Source organism: Takifugu flavidus, chromosome 8, assembly GCF_003711565.1.
Source record: "Takifugu flavidus isolate HTHZ2018 chromosome 8, ASM371156v2, whole genome shotgun sequence".
NCBI classification, from domain to species: domain Eukaryota; kingdom Metazoa; phylum Chordata; class Actinopteri; order Tetraodontiformes; family Tetraodontidae; genus Takifugu; species Takifugu flavidus.
The window spans coordinates 5414015-5437356 of record NC_079527.1 but is presented as its reverse complement, the minus strand read 5'-3'; the positions used below and the strand labels follow the sequence as shown (position 1 = coordinate 5437356).

Genomic DNA, 23342 nt, shown 5'->3' with positions numbered 1-23342 from the left:
TTTAGATTAAAGAGAGGTCTAAACACAGCGACACACACAAACACACACACACACACACACACACACACACACACACACACACACACACACACACACAATGGATTTTAATTTAAAACAGTTAATTGCTGACAGTAAATTTAGCAATGCGCTCCATTTTATGCCGTAGCGGGAAACCTTAGAACCACGCTGTGGTGAACTGAAATTGCTCCCAATTGCAGCAACTGGGAGTTTGAAATGAGTTCCTCATGCATGAGCAGCGTTTCTGCACAATGAAAGTCTCCAGTGTGTCCGCTGGGTCTTACTCTGCTCTGGGAGTGTTTAGCGTCCAGTGGTCACTGGCAGGAGGGTCACCCCTTAATCAGGACAAGCAGGAGTCGTCTGTGCGGGCCCGCGGGGTCGCCGCTGAGGTCAGGCACTAATCAGTCTGAAGTGAGACCGGGGGTGCACAAAGGGGCCTGCGTGGTGTCTCTGTGTCCTCCTGCTCCCAGAACACATTAAAACCCACCTTTGTTAATCGCGCAGGCCACAATCCATTATTGTCCAGAGGAGAGTTTCATAACCTCGTAACTAGCTCCGAGCATAAATCTGTCGCCATCATTCCAATTTGTCAATGTGTGAGTCACCTTTTTCCCCCTGAACATTTTCTCCAAACATTTAGAACAAAGTTAAACCAGCTTGAGTTAATTTTATCTCCCTTTACACGGGGCAAAGTTTGTGTTTTTCACTAGATTTGCAGAAATCCTTTATTTCCTGAACAGGTAATTGCCAGTCCCCCCCCCCCCCCCTCGTCAGTTTAACTCCATTATTGAACAACTTGTCACTGTTTCGGCCCTGTACTACATTTTAAAGCGAAACAAGGCGGCGCTTTGAAGTCTGCAACCCTTCTGACGGCCTGAGCTAAGTATTATTTAATGATCGTTTGGATTATTTTCAGTAAATAAACCACGTCAAAGCAACGGTTGGAACCTTCTGAAGTTGAAATTTGAGTAATGGACTGGTGACCTATCCAGGGTGTATCCCTGCCTCCTGCTGACCGCTGGGAACGGCCCCGGCAGCCTCCCCATGACCCTGACATTAACAGAAAATGGATTGATAGCGTTCCTTTGAGTTCCTTTTTAAAAGCCTTTTCTCTGCATTGGCTTCAGTCATAAATACTATTATAAAAACCAACTACGACAGGGATTTACGTATTTCTTACTTCTTGCTGCAAAGTTCTCACCTCTCCTTTGATTTCCTAAACTTGGAAGCTGAAAAGTGGATTATGTCATCTGCATTTCTTCCAGAATCACCTAATATTTGATGATCGGCCCACAGAGCATTAAAATAAAAGTTTATGTGACAAAACTGATGCTTCAAAGTCAACATAAACAGGATAAAAGGAATTAATGCTGGCTTCGTCAATAAAGTTGTTTGTTGCATTGGACAGGGATTAAACGCACAAAAAACAGACTTCTTTTTCCCAATAAATCACCAATAAATAAACAATACCTGCAGCAACAGCAGAGATCTTCACGTGTGAAGATGAAACTGGGTCAACGCGCTCCCCGGCTCACCGAGGCAGCAGCTGTTACAACAGACTCTCGATTGATTTCTTTTTCTTTTTTAATTCCACCGAGACACTGTTGCCTTGAATATTCATTCCTGCTGAAGCGCCCTTTATCTGAGACTTGGACGCTGTTCCAGTTCTTTTCCACCGCAGCCACCGCCGCTCCGCCTGACCACAGGAACATGATGGAGTGAAGCGTCATCTCTGAAGGTGGAGACAGCAGCTTTGAGCTCAAGAGGAGGGCGGTTCTGTGATTAGTGTGCACGTTCAGTGGTGGATCCTGTGGTCTTTCTCATCACCACATTTAATCTTGTTGCTGGCTCAGATGGTCTGCATATAGACCTTGGATTTGATAGGTGATCTCTTGGGCTTCTGCTAGAGCTTCTCTTCTCATATTCCAAAGATTTAAGAATCCAGACTAAAATACAAGGATTTAAGATTGACAATGACAATTAAATTCACACCTTATTTAGCCATCTAAAGTACGGAGGAGCAGTACATGTATATGAGGATGTTTTCTTCTCCCTCTGGTAAAGGAAAATGCGGTGGATGTAAAATTAGCTTAGATTTGGGTGTTTGTTGCCGTTACTAAGTGGAGAAAACGGAGGTCCTGAAGACAATAACAGCATGAATTGTGATGAACAAGATGTTACATGATGATAGATTTATGTGGAAATGTGGACGGGCACACACAAACTCTACACTGGGGCTTAAGAGCTGCCTGAATGCTGAATTTGTGATGTTGATTTTCATTACTACAACTAAACTGAGTCACACACACAACCATTAACTTATAAATGGATAAATCTGTTCGACCATTCTTCTGGAAATGACCAAATAACCGATCCACTTCTCTCTTTCCCCCGTTGGCCCGCTCACTCTGTCGTCGGGTCTGTGTGACCACTCATGTCAGCTCCATCATCTGGACTTCTGTCCCCACTTTATACGGCAGATTAAACATTTATGAACCTTGGAGCACGCACAACCACCGTCTCCTCGGAAAACGCTATTCCTGCCCCTCTTCCCAGACTGTGAATGCTCGACCTTCTGCCCCGGCATTCCCAATCACAGCTCAGCGTGCACCGGCTGATTCGCCAGAGCGATGCAACGTCAAGACGCTGGTAAGTGGGCTTACGTTTCATCTCCGCTGACAGCCTGAAGAGCATAATTCCGTCCCGGGAGACGCACTGAAGGTCCTTCACCCAGACGGCACGATTCAATCAGACAACGGAGCAGCGAATCCCGGGGAGAGCTGCTCCGCTTTCAGGCTGATTTAGATCCTTCCAGAGTTTGGACGGCGAGGCGGAGACATGAGACCGTCCTCTGCGCTGTTCTTAAGAGCAAGCGTCATGTTTGGAACCCGGGCGAGCGCTCCCACTGATTGATAATGACGGTGAGGAATCTGGTGAAGAGGGAACGAGTTCCATTGTCAATGTGCTTCCCTCAAACTGGAGATACAATTTTGAAGAGGCGCTTCGCCCCTCAGTCCAGTGGGAACACTCCTTCACAATAAAGGTGACGCTGCTGGCGCTCTCACAGATAAATCCATTCAGCTCTTCGACACACACACACACACACACACACACACACACACTCACACACACACACACACACACACACACACACACACACACACACACCCACACACATACACACACACTCACACACACACACACACACACACACACACTCACACACACACACACACACACACACACTGATTATGGCCTCTTTTGCTTCGTTCCCATGTCTGTTAGTCCTTGGAGGAGACTCTGCATTCACACAAGTGTTGTCCAATCACGGCCCGCTGCCGACCGAGAGCTCTCCAGCAGGACAAAAGCACGGAGGACGACGGCGCTGGTGGGCTGTCATTTGTAAAAAGAAGAGGAATGTAATTTGATTTCAATTTTTTTAAAAAGACCCTGTAACCGTTGTCACACACTAATCACAGAAACAATTCTGTGTTTCTCTTCAAAACTGAAAATTGCGACTCGGAGCTTCTGGCCCTGCTTTGATTATAACCCACTGAAGATCCTGACAGAGATTTAAACTGGAATGCTGCGGTTTTTCATAGCTTTTTCTTATTCAAATTGACCAAAACCTTCTCAATTGATACAAAACTACAGCAACACTGCTGACGTCGGTCTCTTATTACGTTACACAGCGGGCTGTCTGATGTCTGCCGCCAGCTCTTGTTGTTATGAAAAACACCATAAAATGGAGTGAAATGAAATGATAGAAGTGTTTCTGACAATCTAAGAAATGAAACATCAGATGGAAAAGATGCCTGTGAGATCTCAAAAGTATTTATGTAATGACAAAAAATCCCCTAAAAAGCTTCTTTAATATGATGGTGGAGTAGAACAATGCTCAGGCCTGAGCTGGTGGCTGAAGGAAAACTACAAATGTTTTATTTCTGTTGTCTTTGGCTTTACTGTTGAATCCAATAAAGATATCTTTAAAAATCTGAATGACACGCTGTATGTCAGCTACATAGAGAGAAAACAGGCACTTTGAATTCTACATCTGAAGTTGCCAAAGGGTGGGTTATTTTGTTTGTGTCCATAAATCAGACATTTGAAATCTTACTTTTTTGAAAAATAAAATGTATTTATGGTTGTTAGAGGCCAGGAAATTATGAAATAGCACATGTTTAAAGGAAGTGCACGGACTCCACAATGACATACATGGATACTCTGATCAGGTCTGGATTCTGGCAATACTGTGAGCCATACGTTGATGTGAGAACACCTATATTATTGGTTTTATTTGTTAATCAGCAGATCCTCTTTATGTGCATCACAGTGACATCTGATGCCCAAATACTGCCACAAATATTTTGGTAATAATTTCAGTCAAAAAAGGAAAAATGGCCACATTTTTTCATTTACATTTTCAATACATCCATTGGCAATTCTTAAAATATATTTCTATATTACTACTATATGGCACAAACTGCATCAAGGGTGCAGTCGTAGCATCATGTAAAAAAGCCATTCCTGCTGTGTTTAGAAGTTATTACTGGAAGCTTTCTCTGTTTGACTCTCTGGTTTATGTGTGCGTTAGCCAAAAAGCTAATCTGGAACTTCATTATATTTGACAACAGATCCCGAAAATTAGCACCTTCAGTGAAATTACCGAGCTCTCATGACAGAAAGAGCACCCCACCCCCCACACCCAAACCCCCACCCTCAAACATGTTTGTCTCTCTCCTTCCCCTCAGACCAGATGAAAGATGCACCAGAGCCTCCTTTTCTGGACCGAAACAATGTTCCCAAAGCACGCTAGCGCACATGATCTCGAAAACCACGAAAAGCTGAAAGGCTCTGACTCACACTGATGTGACCCCTGTGGTCACATGGAGGCTTGTTTGTGAATAGAGAGAGGGTGTTGGGAACATAGCACCCAGAAAATTATATATATATAGATATAGATCTATATAAATCTATATATATCTATATATATAGATATCTATACATATAGATATAGATATCTATATAGCTATCTATATATGTGTGTGTGTGTATATATATATATATATATGTACCCATCTGTCCTAATAATTTAAGCTCTTTCTGTAGGTTTCAAATGTAGTTTTAGATACGATAAACTGACAGAAGTAGTTTAATACATTCGGTGACAATACAGCAAAAAACAAATTCCCCACCATTAAGTAAATAGAACATACCTTTCAGGGATATTATGGAATCACCTGCCACCATGGATCCATGGGTTTCGCAGCGAAGAGCCCGGATAGATAGTATCTGTGACGATCATCTGGAGTTTTCCAGCTCTGTGACGTCACAGTTGGCCACCAGGCATTCGTGTCTTCATGCACGTCTCTATTGATGTGAGGTCACTCTGGGAAAGATGACAAGTCACCAATAGATCATGTTGTTTTGATGACGGGATAAGGCTGAGCAACACGGAAGAGAAGGGGGCGTATACACCTGCAGGGAAGGGGAGGAGACTATTCGGTACGGGTGCTAGGGGGAGGAGCCAGTGAGACAGGTAGGGGAGGAGACCATTGGACGCAAGTGGAGATTGAGGCAGTAAGACAGATAAGCACAGAAAGAATACACACACGCATACACGCACGCACCTACAGATACGCTGACACGCACGAACACGTAGGGATGCAAACACGCACACGCAAACGCACAGTGGAAAACAGGCCAACATGAAACTGATGAGCCAAACCAAGAATAACCGAAACAACAATTTAAAACAATAAATTACCAGACTAACAGATCCTGACAAGCAACAATGTGTGTAACTCATTTACAAGCGTATCAAAGGGTGATGTTAAACAATGGCACTTTATATAGCGTAGATCTCTATACAATTTTAAAGCAACACGTTTACGAGGTCAAGGTTGTTTTGACTGGTTCGGGGTTTTATAGGTGGTAGGTTATGTGTTTATATGCAGCTTGTATCGTAAAGCTCAAAACGAGGCTTGGGTCATACCACGTCGTGCGTAACGGAGAGTTGCGCGCGCTCTGCCCTGTGTAAGGCGTGGTCGCTCTCTCTCTCTCTCTCTCTCTCTCTTTCTCCCTCATCTGAAACAGGAGGACATGTGGAAGTGAAGCCAAACTCTGTGTCATCACTTCAGAGGCGACACGGAGCGCACAGCTTCTCCGCGGAGGAGACACCCGGCCAGGCGCAGTTTTACGCACGGGGGGAGTCACCCCTAAAAATAAATGCTGTTGTGAGGAGAGCGGGACCCTGCAGGACTTTTCTTCGAAATCCATCGAAAATATTGAGGAACCCACCTTCTTGGCACAATGAAGGGATTAACTCAATTCCTCCTTGTTGCGCTCTTTGCCATCGTGTCAGGAAACAAGCCCAATATACCAAGACTGAGACTGTCATACAAAGGTAATTATCTATCTATCTATCTATCTATCTATCTATCTATCTATCTATCTATCTATCTATCTATCTATCTATCTATCTATCTATCTATCTATCTATCTATCTATCTATCTATCTATCTATCTATCTATCTATCTATCTATCTATCTATCTATCTATCTATCTATCTATCTATCTATCTATCTATCTATCTATCTATCTATCTATCTATCTATCTATCTATCTATCTATCAGGTGGTATTAATTTGTCTCAAGATTTAAATTTCACGCTTCTTTATCCTCTTTCCTTCGTGCGCGGTGGTCCATGCTTTGGTCTATGAGTCCAGGGACTTTGCTACTGTTTGGTGGTTTAGTGGGATAATTTGCTGGTTCCTAGGTTGAAGCGCGCAGGGTGTCCAGCCAGAGGAGCTTCAGGCTCCGCTTCACCGGTCTGCGGTGAGAAACCCCAGGTGAGACCGTCTCATTAAGTTTATTAGAGACGGCAGAAGCAACTAAACGCCGAGGGAAGTCGCGGATTTTTGTAATAACACGTTGTTTATACGCATTTCATCGAAGGCTCCCACGCGATGTTATATATCCACTAATTAGTGTCTGTGATCAGAGAGGAAACATTGTATTACATCGTTTTTGATCGGAATACTGGAGCAGCCGGATTGGCGCTCCGTGATTCATTCAAGTTTAATGACGCTGAGGATTCCGTGCGTGTACGCGCGCACGCATTGTTTCGTTTGAACCAGACTGGAGTGGTCTGCAGACGTTATCAAAGGTAGATATCACACAGGATTTCCTCCTGTTCGGCTCCATGTGTGCAGGAGAACAGTCACCAGCTGACTTCACTGGACTTCCTGTTGGTTGAACTGGAAATACTGCAGAGAGAGAGAGAGAGGAGAGAGAGAGAGAGAGAGAGAGAGAGAGAGAGAGAGAGAGACGAGAGAGAGAGAAGAGAGAGAGAGAGAGAGAGAGAGAGAGAGAGAGAGAGAGAGAGAGAGAGAGATGAGAGAGAGAGAGAGAGAGAGAGAGAGAGAGAGAGAGAGATCCAACTTCTAAATCCACTCTTCTATTCTTCTCATTTTTGTTGAACTTTTGCTGCAGCCTAAACCTTAAACATGCTTCCTTTGGGGTGGTGGCAGCTCAGTCTGTTGGGGACTGGCCTGAGAAGTTGAGGTTGCTAGTTTAAGCCTCAGTTGGGAATGAAGGTTCTGCTGGTAGCAGGAGAGGTGCCAGGGTGCCTTCCGGACACTGCCAAGGTACACATGAGTAACCCAAATCCTCAGATAGGCCTCTGCAGTGAGCTGGCGACTCCTCCAGGAGCGTACCCTGTTTTCTCCATATGCTGCTGGGTTCGGCTCCAGCCTGTGACCCCCACCAGGGAAATAGCGGTTAAAAAAATCCTTCTTTTCCACTGACCACAGTTTAAAGGTGTGTTTGTTATCACGACGCTATGTCCCCTATTAAAATACAAACCTTTTAAATATGTTTACATTGCAGCGGCGGGCGAACCCTTGAGTGAACAGTGGCTGGTTCTCTGGTCACATCAGGCCAAAAATTCCTTCCTCCCCAAGAGGATGAACACTTTCCTTATTCTGCTGCACCCACCCCTGAACTGGATTTTATCATGGGAAGGTGGTTCTGCACATGTGTCACAACAGAACTGTGTGTGTGATTGACACACACTCTTTGTGTGACGTCATGGGACCATTTATTTGTTTTATTTCAACATCGATGTCAGTGTAACATAGTTTTACTGGCTTTTTTCTGTGACGTTAATGCTACTTTAGACAGGAACATGCAGCCTTTAATAAGCCCCACAGACCTAAACCTTCAGGTTGTTTACGTAATTGTCTTCTGCTCTCTGAAAAAAAAGCCTGTGCATCTCATCTCCACTCTTTTAAAATTAAAATCCCCCTGTTTTCCTTCTCTATTTTCTTCCCCATCTGCGTCTCTTCCTCCATCGCTCGCCCCCTCACCTTTCTCTCTCTCTCATTACTCGGAGAGGGCCAGAGGGTGTTTGTATCCTCGGGAGAACGCTGGAGTAATTTAGCAACAGGAAAAGCTGTCATTATCTCATTTCAATCAATTAGCGGGTAAGTTCAGGCAGAGATTAGGGCGTTTTAGAGCCTGCTCACCGGTAACGTGCCCGAACCCCGCTGCTCTCTGCTACTCATGCTAACTTCAGTCTTCCTCATTAACCACAGATGTAGTGACTTGCGGGTTAGAAAATGCATATAAAACTGTAGCAACTTATATTAATTAAAGTGTGAATCTCTCCTAATGACTGGAGGAGTCTCAGTATGTTTGTTATTCACATAACTCACATACGGTAGTTGCACATCAAATCAGATGACCAAAGCTGAATCGTCAAATTTTTGATTGTGATCAAATCTGCAATCAAACTCCGCTCAAAAATGAATACTTTTAGTCTGTTTTCCCTCAGTTTACAGTAGGTACATTTATTTTTATACATTGAAAAAGCTCATGCCTTTGGAATAAATATGCATGGAATTGTGAATATGAACAGTGTGGAGTTTATGTGTCTCCTCACATCAGGGTTTTCTTCCATTTAGAGTCTAGTTTTGGACTGTGGGAGGAATGGGAGCAAACCCTGATGTGTGTGTGTGTGTGTGTGTGTGTGTGTGTGTGCATGTCCTTGTGACCTGACCAGGGTGGGTTCCTGTGAGCTCTCCTCTGGCATTTAACAGCAAATGGGTGGATTTAAGTTGGCTCTTATTTTATTTCTTTGCCGTATTTATCTTTGGAGCTTATCAATGCTGTATTGTACATCATGCATTGGTCATCTGTTAGTCAGAAGATTACTTAACTTAAACTCACTTAAACTCTAAAAAAATATTCTGCATTTCTGTATTTCTGGAAAAGACCTGCAATGAAGTTGTTAAATGAGCACTTTAAAATTCAACTATAGTTTAATTAAGTATAGTTTTTCAGTGCTTTGTGGTTGTAAATACAGAAAATAGCTTAAAACTGGGAGCCTATAATCAGAGGGGGTCTTGGTCGCGGTGGGCCCTCAGCTCAGGAACCACAGCAAATTCCAATCACGCATCTGTGACTGTCTTTGGTTCCTTCTTTTCTCTTTAGTCTGTATAATTTATTCATTGTCAATCCCGTATTTACTCTACACATGCTCGCATGCACACACACACACACCACACACACACACACACACACACACACACACACTCTGTGTACACATCAGTTTGGATCCGATTGCAGTGCTTCTCAGACTCAAGGGTTTATTTGTGCTTAAACAACCTCTGAATTAATGAGTTTGTTTTCTCACTCGGCGTTGCCCAGACGCACACACACAGACGGGTGTTCGCAGCTCTTCGGGGGAGCAGGGTAATCTGTCACCTGGGGTCAGTCTGGTGACTCCAGACCTGTTCAAATGTGGACTCTTTCATCCTTTCATTGGCACTTTTCCCTCCTTTTGGAGTCTTTTTCCTTCCTCTTCCCCTGCTACAAAATGCTCTTTTTTCCCTTTGCAAACATAAATGGTGAATTTAAACAGCAACCGTTCATTTTCGGCTGCATCCAGCCGTAGGGCCAGAGAAGCAGGACACGGCAGTGAGGACGTTGAATGTGGCTCTTTACGCGTAGCTAGAAATTCTTTTCCCACAAATAAAGGATGGTGCTGGAGTTTAAGAGATTTTTAGGTTTTTATTTTCACATGTTGGACGTGTGTTTGACATTCAACTGTTTGTGTAAGTTCTTATCATACATTCAGATGGGTTTTGGCCCACAGGCTGAATTTACTCAAAAGAAAGAAAATGCCCGTTAGAAAGAAATATTATAATAATATTAGCTCTTTATGCAGGTAAAAGCTCTAATCCTTTACTCAATTCAGTTGGACTTACATTTCAAAGGCATGCATTAAAAAGAAAGCTGACGCTTTATGTTTCTGAGGTGTTTATTATTTACATTAAATCATAGCGGTGTGTTATGGAAAGGCAGGCTGTACCACACGAGGAAACACAAGCCATGAAATGAACCTTTGTGCTTTGCTGCAGATAAGTGCTAGATAACACCCAGTGGACCATATTTTCCCCTCCTTAGATTTTCAAAGTCAGACATTTAAAGTTTGTTTAAAGCTTATGTCTCATAACCCTCCCTGAAAGGTGAATAAGAGAGGTCGAGTACCGATGGTAAAGGTATAAAACACCTTGTCAGGGACTGTTTCTGCTCTCTCAGGTCATGGAAGACAATAAAACCCAGAACCTGACACGTCTGCAGCATCTGCACTTTATTCATCATGGAGACAGATTACACAATATGTTCATTTTGAAGAACTGTCTAAAGAAAAGCTCTTGACATCTTCATTTCAGGGTGTTTATCCTCTGCTCGGTCTGGAGGGTAAATCATGGTGTGGTAAAGTCGAGCTGGACAAGAGGATGTGTGTACATCACAACACTGGGAGCAGAAATCAAACTCAACTTCCATAAGAAAAGCATGTGCCTGTATAATGTGCATGACAGAAAGAAAAAACAAAGGAGGGATTTCCAGCGCAGTGATGTGTCCGAATATGACAGGGGGCATGTTCGATGCAGAAACGGGGTGTGCGCCATAGTTGCTGCAGGCGTTCCTGATTTGTAAAGCACAAGTGTTGTGATTGTTGCGCATGAGCTGAGGGTGCATGTGTGCACACAGGGGAGAGTCGCTCCTCTGATATCTCTGTCTCGGGTACAGTGATCATCAGCCACTCCAGGGTACCCGATGAGATCGTCCGACGGCTGCAGGACAGCGGCTCCGCTCGTTAAATAGTATTAGCGATAATTCGTAAAAAAAACAGCAATGTAAACACTGTTTGATTTGTAAAGGACCCAGAACGTACAAGCTTGTGTAAACTCTGCTGGTAACTGCTGGCAGGGTTTCAACCACAACATGACACTCCGGCATGGAGTAACCACAGTGTCGCTCGTCACCGCTGTTTCTGCTGCTTAAATTCACCATTTATGCTCAGAAGGTGGATTCGACCTGAGGTTGTGGTTAACTTTGAGGAAATCGGGTCAATAAAAAGGAAAGGTCAGGGCATGCGAGGCTCAATCCTACAAGCTGGCATGAATAAAAGGGATGTAAGATGAATGGAAATGAGAGACTGTGCATGAAGGAGAGGACACGTCAATGAATTTCAAAAGGGGGGGTGAAGAGAGGGAGGTAAAGAACTAACCATCGTTGTATGTCAAGGGAAAACAAATGAAGGAGCCATGACAGAGTTGGAAATACCAACACAGGCCATTGAAATAACAGGGTCAGGGTATCAGGGCGACGAGAGATAAATGGATAAAGAAGACAGAGAGAGGGGCCGAGGGGATGAAAAGGAAAAGAAGAAAATAGGTGGAGGAATGACAGATAGACGGATTAAAAGAGAAGCGGGGCTAACCTGACGGCTGGAGGACAGAGGTCCCTTTGAGAAGCTGAGGTTGAGGGTTCAAGTCCCAACAATGTGGCTTTGACCGACTGTCATGCAGATTTCTCCACTTAGACGTGGGAGTCCTGGCTGCTGCCTGTCTGTGTCTGTGTGAGCCACAGCGTGACTATCTTACATCGCCTTCCCTTGTGGACTCTTAATGCTTGAAGACCAACGTGTGTGTGTGTGTGTGTGTGTGTGTGTGTGTGTGTGGTGTGTGTGTGTGTGTGTGTGTGTGTGTTTCTGAGGTTGCTGGCTGAAGTACGCAGCAGAGATGAGACTGGTCACGCTGGTAGCATCAGTGTCTTATTACATCTGTAAATATGAATGCTTCCATTCATCACACATGTGCTCATTTATGTTTGTGAGTAGTTTGGAATCCAATCGAAGGCTGCAGTCGCTCGCAGCCGCCCCTCGGGAAGTATTAAGACGACATTTACCTTCCTCTCTGTCATGGCCGGTTCTGGCCTCTGTCTGTCCCTACTTACCGGTGATCTGGTGCTCCCATTGTCTCTCAGCTGTGTTCCACGTCCACACAGGGTTTAACCTTAAATGTAAAAACAGATAACTTGTTGAGGTTAAACCTTGGTGAAGGGTTCAAGTCCTAAAATGCCATTTATCTGAACTTTCTCCACGCCGGCCGCCACACCCTGAAGAACAGCCGCATCAGCAGCTTCCCTCCCTTCAGCGCCCCCTCTGCTCTGGTGCTGACCTGATCCATTGTTATCTGTTCTGCTCTGGCCTGCCTCTGCTCATTTCCTGTGATTTCCATTCCATCGCTGTGTGAGAGAAAAACCGCTCCGCGTGTGCAGGAATCGAATTGGAGAGGATCGTCTGATTTCCCAGAAGGCATTCCTGTTGTTGTGGTTTTGGTTTAATTAACTGCATGAATCATCTCCAGTGTCACAACTGGCTCAGGACACAAGTCTATCTTTGAATATAAAAGAATATCTGTTTTTTATTGGCTGGAAAAGCCAAAACATTTTAAATCCTAAACTTTGCCTTAAAATTCTCCGCACGAGTCTTCACTTCCTCCTTCCTTTGGAAACAGAAATTCAATTCAATTCTTTTTTTACACGATGCACCTGAGAAGAGGAATATCTCTTCAGCAGCCGAGCCGTTCACCTGCTTGGGGCTTCAGCATTGTTTTGTGGTGATTTTTAGCAACAGGCCCTGTGTTTGTCCTGGCATCCAGAAATCACCCAGCAGATGGTTGAGATCAGACAAGAGAGCGGGAACAATTTTCCCTCTAAACTACGATCCAGTTTCGGAGAAACCTCGAACACACTGATGCTTTTGTACAGTAATCTGCGAGGTCCGGCCACCCACACGCTACAGCTGTGCCTTCTGACATGAAATAGGAACCGAGCCCTTTGGTGGGATTGAAGATTTATCGACGGCGGACGTCAAGTTATTATTTGAAACTTGCCGGGAGGGAAAAAACCTTTTTTGTTACCTTGCCATTCTTTAGTCGTTTATCTTCAGCTCCTCTTAGAGAGCAGCAGAGGATCTCCTCGAAGCAGAGCGGGAAAACAAGAAAGTTCTTGTCTCCTCTTGTCAGCTCGATGTCCTAACATTTGGCACTTTGGCGGCGAGCCAATGCAAAGTGATGGGGAATCAGGCCAGAGGTGATGGGAACCTTCTTTAACTGGGACCAGGAGACGTCCCGTGTCACACACCCAGAGATGCGTTGAAACAGAAGCAAACACATGCAGCCTCTCTTCCACAAATCAATTAGTTCCACCCAAGCTTCAGAACAGAGGAGGCGAGCACAAAGGCTCCTACTGTGGGTTGATGTCTCTATTAGAGCCGAGCTGACAGGCGCAAACAGACAAAAACATCTAGAACCGACACCGCCGCGTAAACACCAATCTGCTGCTTTACTTAACACAGCAGCTGTTTTATGCAGCATTTGAGTCGCAATAAAAAATATCTGAGATGTGCTTATCATGGTGGGGTCCATCTCTGATAAGACACAGATGCTTGTTTTCTAGACCCTTTTCCAGTATTTCATAAGAGCTGGAAAAGTCAGTTCATGTAGCCCGTAACCAAATGCATGATTAAGGCCAGACTCGTACCTGGAGAAGATAAATATCAATAATTTGGACCAAAAAAAGGTTTAATGCTCTGCAGGGTTGTGTGTGCAGCTGTTACATTTAATTGGTAAAGTGTGTGAGGCCGTGAGAGGCAGCCAAAAAAATAATTGTACATGTCGGAGGCTGTAGATGAAGTGGGGCCGGAGTGGGCAGATGAACCGCTTTCATCAGAGGGAAATGTGTTCATGGTCAGTCCGGGCTGATGTGGTGAAACAGGGCGGATGAAGGAAAGGAGTGATGATGAAGGGCAGAAGAAAGTGAAGAGTTTACTTTGGATGGAAGGAGGAAAAAGGTGAGTAATGAGGTAATGATGGATTAAAAATGGGTGGAAAAAAGATGAAAGCTCAGGAAAAAGAAGGATGGATATAAGCAGTGAAAGCAGATGGGGCCAAGGATGATTAGCATTAGGGAAAGGAGGGGGGGCATGATGAAATGAGATGAAATGAGGGAGAAGAGGGGCGACAGAAGAGGGTGAGGGTTGATGAGAATCAACGGTGATGAGGTAACAGCCTGCGATGTGTTTTGGTTGGCTCAGCGAGGAAGATCGGATAACAGGAACTCTGCTAGGCATCTGAAAGAATGAGGAAAAAACCTTCCAGTGTGTGTGTGTGTGTGTGTGTGTGTGTGTGTGTGTGTGTGTGTGTGTGTGTGTCTGTGTGAATGTACGTTGGGGTTTTTGTGTTATTACCACTGGCCGCTGAAGTGTGTTAAAAACGCGATCTGCGGGGATAATCTCCAGTGAGGAGCAGTAACAGGTTGTCAGGAAATCCCAGGATTTAGCTCCTCGTCGGTTCTCTGCTCCGCATTAATAACGGCCCAGAGAGCTAAAACTATAAAAACACAGATGACTGACAATCTAAGAGCTGAGCTTAACAACAAACACTGATAACCACTCACACCAAAGCTGTGCTCTAAATGTCATTACAACTCTGTTGTTCTCTATTTAAAAATAAAAAATCTTACTTTTTAAGATGTTACAATATAGCATATTGTACTGAGTAGCATTCAAGAAAATAGCTGGGTAAAAGTTGCGCTTTGTGCCTACTTTTATTTCAAAAGGATCGGGCTTTTACCACAGCAATGGTTGCCATGGTGATTTAGGCTGAAAAGCCTAATTAACAACACGTTTAGGTTAATCCAAAAGTTCTGATGAGAATTTTAGGATTCAGAGGTGTGTGTGTTCATTGGAAAATTAGAAGCTAAAGTGTGTTTTGTTTCCTTCTTCCTGACACCGTTTTGAACAATCCTGTCAGCAGACTGAAATGGTTTATTCCCCAATTTGTTCAACTCTCTGGATTTTCCGCACATGTGAAAACCTTGTTTAGACTCGAAGACTTGGGGACCAACTGTCAAACTCCACAACTCCCACCCAGCAGTAAAGATCAGCATAACACTTCTGAGCTCATCAGCTGAACACTCAGCCTCTCGACAAACACTAAATGGCTTCAGCAACATTTGAACCTGCTGGTGGAGCAACGCTCCAGCCCGTTTGACCCATTAACTCCCAGATTGTTGGGTTGAGAATTAAACGCTGTGTATGTAGAACAGCTGGTGAAACCGTTTCTCTCATCGAAATTCCAGGGAAACAGTCATCGCCTATGTTTAATTATTTATCCAGCTTTTCCAAACTACCGCTTGTTCCAAATCAAGGTCACGGTGCTGCTGGAGTCTATCCCAGTGCTGACTGGACCAGAGGATGAATACACCCTGGACAGTTCCCCTCTTTCCCAGGGACATAGACACTCTTCACACACATTCACACCTGAGGGCAATTAGACTCCAGTCAACCTAATGTTCAGGTTCTTGGACTGTGGGAGGAAACTGGAGGACCTGGAGGAAACCCAGCAGGCACCGTCCACATACAAAAGGCCCAGAGCCAGAATCAGACCTGGATCATCCTGGAACCGACCCGCCCATCTCATTTTCCAGCAATGTGCATGTTTGGAATAGCAGCTGAGAGACCTCTGGGAATATACTGTATATTGTTTATTGTTTAAATTTCAATTTCAAGGTTCCATTGGAGCCGCGCGCACAGACACTTTTCACTCTGAGTCTAATCATAACTTCATTTTCGTCACACAGATGCTGCCGATTAGCAAAGATAATTGTTTGCTTCGGGAGGCTAAACGAAACGAGATCACAGACCTGGATGAGGGGGCAAGAGGTGGATTGTGTGTGTGTGTGTGTGTGTGTGTGTGTGTGGGGGGGGGGGGCTAGTGGAAACACTCTGATGGGATTTTGTCTGTGCAGCAGATTCCAGAAATATTTGGCACATTCGGAACTACTTACATTGCAGCCGAGAGCTGAAGATCATCTGCAATAGTCTGTCCATCAACAGTAGGAACGGTTTGTATGTGTGTGCGTGTGTGTACGTAGACTTATTTAGACTTATTTGTATTTGTATTGTATTGTATTTCATCATGAGGATGGTGTTACCTGGACTTTCCCCACATGCCGACAGTTTAAAGTTCCATTTAGGCTTCTGTCTCGCCGCAGAGCTGGACGGAGCAGAACCTTGCTCTCCAGCCTGGTTCCCCCCTCACCAGGTTTTTCACTTCCGACCGTTTCTGCCTTATTTTTCTAGTGGAAGAGGAGACCGGTGCAGAATAAAGCCTGTGCATGCACCCATTTTTAGGAATCTTCTTTCCTGTCAGACATTGACACGCCCATCAAACGGTGCTCGCACAGTATCCTGAACTCCCCAGCATGTGAGAATGCAGGCTGGCTCCATGTGTGAGCCGGGGCAGAGGACTGTGTAGTGCTAAGCGAGCCATAAATCCAGGAATGAGGCTGCAGAGATGAACATATCTTTCTTTACAAGTCGGAATCTGAAAGCTTTCTGTCTTTTGCTGTCAGGTCTGTTTAGAACACTGCACAGCTATATTTAAGGAATTTATAGCATCCACAGCATGATTAGCACCCATTGAGCCCCAAACAAAAGGTTAAACAACCTTTCTCAGTTTCACTATGAAAGCACAATAAAAACTTTCTTTTGGTGTCCGTCCATCCATCTTCTGTTAACCAGTGCTCACTCCTGGGAGGGGGGACTGGGATTTATTCTATAGCCCAGGGGGGTCTAATAGGCCTCAGATGTTCCGTCTTCCCCCTCAGAGCCAACAGTAACATTGAAGCCACGTGCGTACGTGTGTGTACGTGTGCGACTGAGGCGTGTTCTCCTAATTTGTACATTAGAGATGTCAGCATGGGAATCGTATATATTTCTTCTTCTTCTTTGGTCTTTCTTCTTTCCAGACATGTTGGCACACATCACATTTTTCAGCCTCTTAGTTGATCGCCTGCTCGGAAACGCGCTCACGCCCAAATGCTCCCTGCTGTTTCACAACACCAAATCTTGTCTTTGTAATTTTAATCAGAGGCGTGATTCCGCGGCCCCCTGGGTGACGGCTGCAGTACGACGCGTCCCGGATCAAACGCAGACGGGCACATGAGCGGGGAGGGGTGGGTGGGGGGGGGGGGGGTGGGGGGTGGGGGGGGGGGGGACACACGTACATCTGCCACCTGACTGATTCAGTCCCAAACACTCTCAGCAAGAGTGTGGGGGCTCAATGAATTCTCGCTTCAGTCAAGACTAATTAAAACTCAACGAGAGCCTTCTGATTGTAATTAGGAAGTGATATAAAGACTGAATTAATTAAAACGAGGGCTTAATACAGTTAGAAAGCTGTGATGAACGGAGCTTAGCCATATTTTAGCTCTTTAGCCGTGACACCTTTGCTGTGTTTCTCTGGGTTTGTAACGTACATGCTGACTGTTTCGGCTGTTGCCTAAATAACTCACACTCTGATGTGGGTATAAGGGAGCGGGGATCTGTAGTTCTGCCACCTGATCCCTTCAGAAGGGGACCTCTTGACTCCCTCAGTGATGGACGATGGAACCCCGTCCACTCTCAGACTCGGTGTGGCCTCCAGTAACTCCCAGCACGGCCCTATCAGGCACTGATACTGCGCTGATCTGTATTCATTGTGACCACTGACACCAGAACACAGACAATACAAACAAATGGGGGGGGGGCTTGGCTGCATCTTTAATGTGATAGTCAGTGTTTGATGCGTACAGTGAAACCAGATGCTCTTTGGTGTGTCCCTTCAGTTTGGCACGGCTGCCGTTTGTCAATGCAGCGCTGAGTGATTGCCTTCGGGGAAATGGAGCACATTGGGCACAGATGTGGGGGTCTCCCCGCGGATGTGGCGAGGAGTCGGGACGCATTTAAAAGGCGAACAAAGATGGGAAGCGGCGGGAAGATGGATGGACGAGGGCGGCGGCGGAAGGCAGTGCGTGAGATTAAATATTACACGAGAGTAGGTTATATATGCACCGATGTGAGAAACAAGGTGTGATGGAGGGTAGAGAGGGCTGCAGGGAGGGTGGAAGGGATGGGAAGATGGATGGGAGGAAGGAGAGAGGAGAGGCTGGTGAGAGGTGAGACAGTGGTGTGGCTTTTACTGGGGGTGATGAGACGCTGGAGTGATAACAAGCTACAGATGGAAGCTACAGCCCCCCTTTTTACATGTATTGTGTGTGTGTGGGGGGGTATAAGTTTGAAAGATTTATGAGGAAAAAGTTAAGAAATGATGCATTTATTGTAATAAATTGGCCTTTATGATAAAGATTCTGCAACACAACTGGAAGGAATGGTCTCAGTGGTCTTTTAGCAACATCCTCAGAGACTGAGTTTTCACCTAAATATGTAACCTGACAATGTCAGACTTTCCCCATCCTGTCCTGTCAAAACAAAGAGGTTGCCGGGTCAACGGGAGAGTCAACCATATCTGTTCGTGCGGCGCCTCGACACACCACGCGTCACTCTTCATCGCTCCCTCTGTGGCCCAGGGGTCACCTCAGAGCGACATGGAAAATCTTGAACCTGAGGCGACAGACAGCTGACAGAGATGCGCATACTGCAAATAACCCGCTCCGATAACAAGTACGGGACTAAACCTTGCACTGGATCTATCTCCCGCCCTCCGTGCTGCATCAGGATCATTGTTATTTCACCGCTTTGTGTGTAGAACTGGCTAAATTCTTGTTTGGATGAAGTCAAATATAGCACATGTGATCATGCAGCAGCGCTCCGCTGGCCCCTCCGGATATCGTTCCCTCTTGCCTCGTCAGTATCAATAAATGCATCACACTCCCTCTGACTTGTGGTTTTCTCTACTTGTCTCTCATCCCGTTCTTAATGTTCTGACTTTTACCAGCTGCTAAAAGCCACAATTCCCACTTCCCCGTGCAGCTTTCTTTCTACAATTCCGACCTGTATCATAAACTCTCTCCTTTGGTGCGCCTGCTTGCTAAGATCTTACCGGCAGATTTAACCCGTCCAGGCTGTCATTTATTGTGCAGGGTTTGGGTGGTGAGGCGCTTTTCAGCAAAGTTGGCGTTTTATCATGACTCCGATTTGTCTCCGCAAGGTAAAGATTAAAGATAATGAAGGGCTAAATAGGTAATTAAAGAGTTCCACACCGGTGAGGAGGTAATCTTGGGTGAGGCCGTGGGCCTGCAGGCAAAAGCATCTGTTATTGACACTGCTTGAAGAGATGATTCCTAACTGACAGCTAATTAGTCAGTCATTTCATGCGTGAGCTTTTTGGCTTTAGAAGATTCAATCAGCAACTACATTTTGTTGTGAACATTCACTTTGGACCTTTACATTAAAATTGCATCATCATAATCTTGCTTTGTCTGCCCGTGATGGACAAGGTGCCGCTGGCACACGGGGCCCCGCGAGCAGGGTGGCGAGTGACACAGCCTACTTTCTCATCCTGTGTGTGTACAGTGTGTCCTGGTTTGTGCGTTTGACCCGGTGAGGAATAATGAGTGTCATGCAAGCGATGAGAGGTGAGCGGAAAGTGGATTTAAAAGACTCCACTGACAGTTTGGCAAAGTGAAAACGTCTTCTCACACATACAGTACATATTTCTCTCCCTGTCTCCTCAGAGAATGTGTGTGATTGTGTGTGTGTGTGTGTGTGTGTGATTGTGTGTGTGTGTGTGTGTGTGTTTGACAGGAGAAAGAGGGGACCATTTTTAAACTGTGGGAAACTGAAAGGCTGAAAAGCAGCATGCAATAGAAGTTTGTTTTTTCTGCCAGTGTTTGTGTGCAAGGACTAGAATCCCTCTGTTTGTGTGTGTCTGTGTTTGTGTGTGGGGGCATGGATACGTGTATGTGCATGCATGTGTATGTCAGACACCCTGGTGCTGAACTCATGCTGCTGGTTCCTGAAATGACAGCCAGCTGCTGGTCGGTGTGCACAGAAATACTCTGGTTTTCTTTTTTTAATGGCACATATGGGAGTTTTTTTGATGGGAGTGTGTGTTGAGTGTTTGCGCATTTGTGTGTGAGCACATGCTAAAACAGGCGGGGAAAAAGAACCCCTCAAACATTCCAATGACTACCTTCTTGGATCTCTGCTCGTTGCTCCATCACTTTTAGCTCAATCTAACAGTTGGCGAAGAGGCTCCGGATTGGATCCACATCGTCTTCTTCGTTGATGGTCAATCAATTTTTGTCTGTAACCACTAGCCACGCCCCCTGCTGGTTGACAGCAGTAATGCATGTAGTCGGCTTTATCCCCCCCCTGGAACCGAGGGGCGCTGATCACACAAGTGCCGTCTGATTTAGCCTCACAACGACTAGAAGGGCCCTACCTGAGGACCCCAGGCTGCAGGACGGCTCACATGGGGTCAACAGTTCTGTCTGCTAATTCCCTGGTAAAGAGGGAGTGAGTTGATGCTAGCCAGCATATGTCCACGGCATTTCTGCCAATTGTTTCGATGGAAACCAGACCATCAACCTGGATATTTGAAGGAAATCTCTAGTGATAAACTCTACAAATGCTTTTGTTTGTGTACGTTTTTGGGTCCCTCCCTATGTCCCTATCACTCCTCTCCACTGTTTTATCCCTGTTATCAGCCCCGCAGCTCATCCGTGTCTCCTCCCTCTCGCTCACAGATCTGCTCTCCACCAACCGCTCGTCCATCTTCAGCGGCCATCACGGCCAGCTCGCCCTGACCTCCGTCTACCTGGATGAGTACCGCGACCGCCTCTTCCTGGGAGGGAAAGACGTGCTGTATTCTCTCCTGCTGGGCCCCACCAGCAGTGAGTCTAAAGAGGTGCGTACGTTTGTTTTTTTTTTTCCCGTGATACTTTTGATTGGGGATGAATTATGTTCGTCGATCTAAAGTCCCCGTTCATCACTTGTGATTTAAGTGATACATGGGGTTGAGGCAGGCTCGGGACTTTTGTCCTTTGTAGAGTTTCTCTTCTGCAGAGTGTGAAAACATCTGTTTAAGCGCTCGCTGCCATAAATCACGGCCCAAAACAGTGACCCCCCCCAACCTGAGCAGTCGTTTTATGTGACTGCTGCTGCCTCAGCGGTGGAACCGTCATATCCCTCCTCGAGCTTTGAATAAAAGGTTTTCGTACATGTTTTCCTACAGGTCATTGCTGCATTTGTGCATCTGCTTGGTAAAAAGACCAAAATTGGAGGAATTAGACACCATCTTCTTACACTTTCATCCAAGCTGTAATTCATCAGCAGAGGGCATCATGAATATAACGTCTGTCATCCTGCCCCTATTTTCCTTTGCACTCGGCCCAGTAAACTGGTTTCCAGTCAGCACTGCCAGCTGCTGCAGCTCTTTACCAGCCCTTGATTCCTCTTCATCCCTCCCTTCTGCCTCCTCCCGCCGCCTTGGCTGACGGTCACACGTGAAGAGCGGCGACGATGCTATGCTAGCTGTTTGGGCTCCCCCCCAACCTCCCCACCATCCCTCCACAGGGACCCGCCTTTGTGAGAACCCTCAGCGATGCCAGTACCATTAAACAATCGCTTACGAGGCTGCAGCTGCCAAACGCTCCACAAAGCAGCTCTGACAAGTGGGAGTAAAAAAAAAAAGGAATAAATTCAAGCTTTACTTTAACAAAAATGTGTTATTACTCTAAGGAAAACTATGGATGCTACATGAAAGTTGACATGGCTGTACATGCAGACAACAAGTTCCAGATGGCAGATTATAAGGTATAACTCAGCAGAGAGCCTGGATCAGGGACCTCTGTTGTCTCCCACAGTTAATGCTTGTTTGTTCAGTCAAATGGAAGTTCGGTCGATATTTGGGGCTCTGCTTTCCTGGACCTGGCTGCCGTGGTAAAGCAGGAGGAATGACCCCAGTCATGGCTGGTTAGATTAACCTCGCTTGTTTCCCTTGCCGTAATGCCATGATGTGATGGTGATTTGGATTATAATCAGAGAGAGAGAGAGATGATGGGTTTAAATTTCTCACGACTCCTGCCCAACATCATTTGACCGGCAGGGAGGGGGCTGGAGTGCCCTCCTCACCCTCAGAGCGAGGCAGTTTCAACCTGAAAGTTCTCCTCGGGCAACTCCAGACCTGTGTGTGCTGTGGTACAAATGTCCAAACTACTACTTTTTTGAGGAGCCTTTCAGAATGACCCTTTCACCTGATTTAGGCTCATTGTTTGTTCTGTTCTTTTATTCTAAGAACATTGAACTGTCCTAACAGATTCTATGCAGTCTGAGATGATTTGGACCGTTGGAAAAATAAAAGAAAATCCACATTTACGTCTGAGTATGACTTACCCTGTATTTATATTAATCCCGTCCATTGTTGGGTTGTGCAGCTTGTGCTTCTTTTGGCTCAAGTTACTGATTGTAACTTAATTCCAGAGGAATGTCTGCTCCGAGAAGGACACACAGTAATGTGTTGATAAAAGCAAAGGCTGTGTTGAAATCAAATCGTTCCTCTCGCACTTTTGTTTCTCCAAAAGCTTTCATTTCGGGGCTAAAGAGTCCAAAGTTTCTCACAATGTTTAGTTCAGCTTGCACGTTTAAGCTAAATAAGAAGAAAGCAGCGTGTTCAAAGCTTTCCTCACAGGTTTTTCATGCCAGCAGAGGATTTTTGATTTATGTGTTTAGCAGCTGGAGCGAGAACAGAGACATTATTTGATGATATCGGTCCTGTCTGGGTTTACAGACCTGTTTGAGGCTAATTTAGAGATTAAAGAAGGCCAGTCTGTGTTCAGCTTTACAACCTTCCTGCTTGTTTGCAGCTCTGAGGGTCATCCTGTTTTCCTTTGGCTGCAAAAATAAACGCAGTTCCAGCACGAACATGATGTTTGAGGGCAGATTCAAAAGAAAAAAGGAGAGCCGCATTGATGATGCAAGACGAGATTAGACAAAGGGAGGAACATGGGTGGCTGCTGGAAGTCTGGCCCAACAGGCACGCCTTGATGACTGACGTCTGCAGCAGGCTCCGTCAGCGTTGGGGTTCCAGAGAACGCCAGGTGACGGTCGGTCACCGTGGTGACGGCGGCTGTCGGAGCGAGCGGGGCCGTCCTGCTGGACCACATTCACAGCATTTGAGCG

General features: G+C 45.5%; 1 protein-coding gene across 2 annotated transcripts in view; it reads left to right on the top strand.

Moving 5' to 3' along the window:
- Positions 1 to 6128: 6128 nt before the first annotated feature.
- The window catches only part of sema3bl (sema domain, immunoglobulin domain (Ig), short basic domain, secreted, (semaphorin) 3bl), a 41773-nt gene continuing 24559 nt past the window's right edge, over positions 6129 to 23342 (top strand). For both annotated transcript variants that reach the window (XM_057040798.1, XM_057040796.1), the window contains exons 1-2: positions 6129 to 6424; positions 20909 to 21069. In XM_057040798.1, coding sequence (XP_056896778.1) covers positions 6331 to 6424; positions 20909 to 21069 — 255 coding nt within the window. In that variant the 5' untranslated portion in view covers positions 6129 to 6330. The remainder of the gene's footprint in view (positions 6425 to 20908; positions 21070 to 23342) is intronic.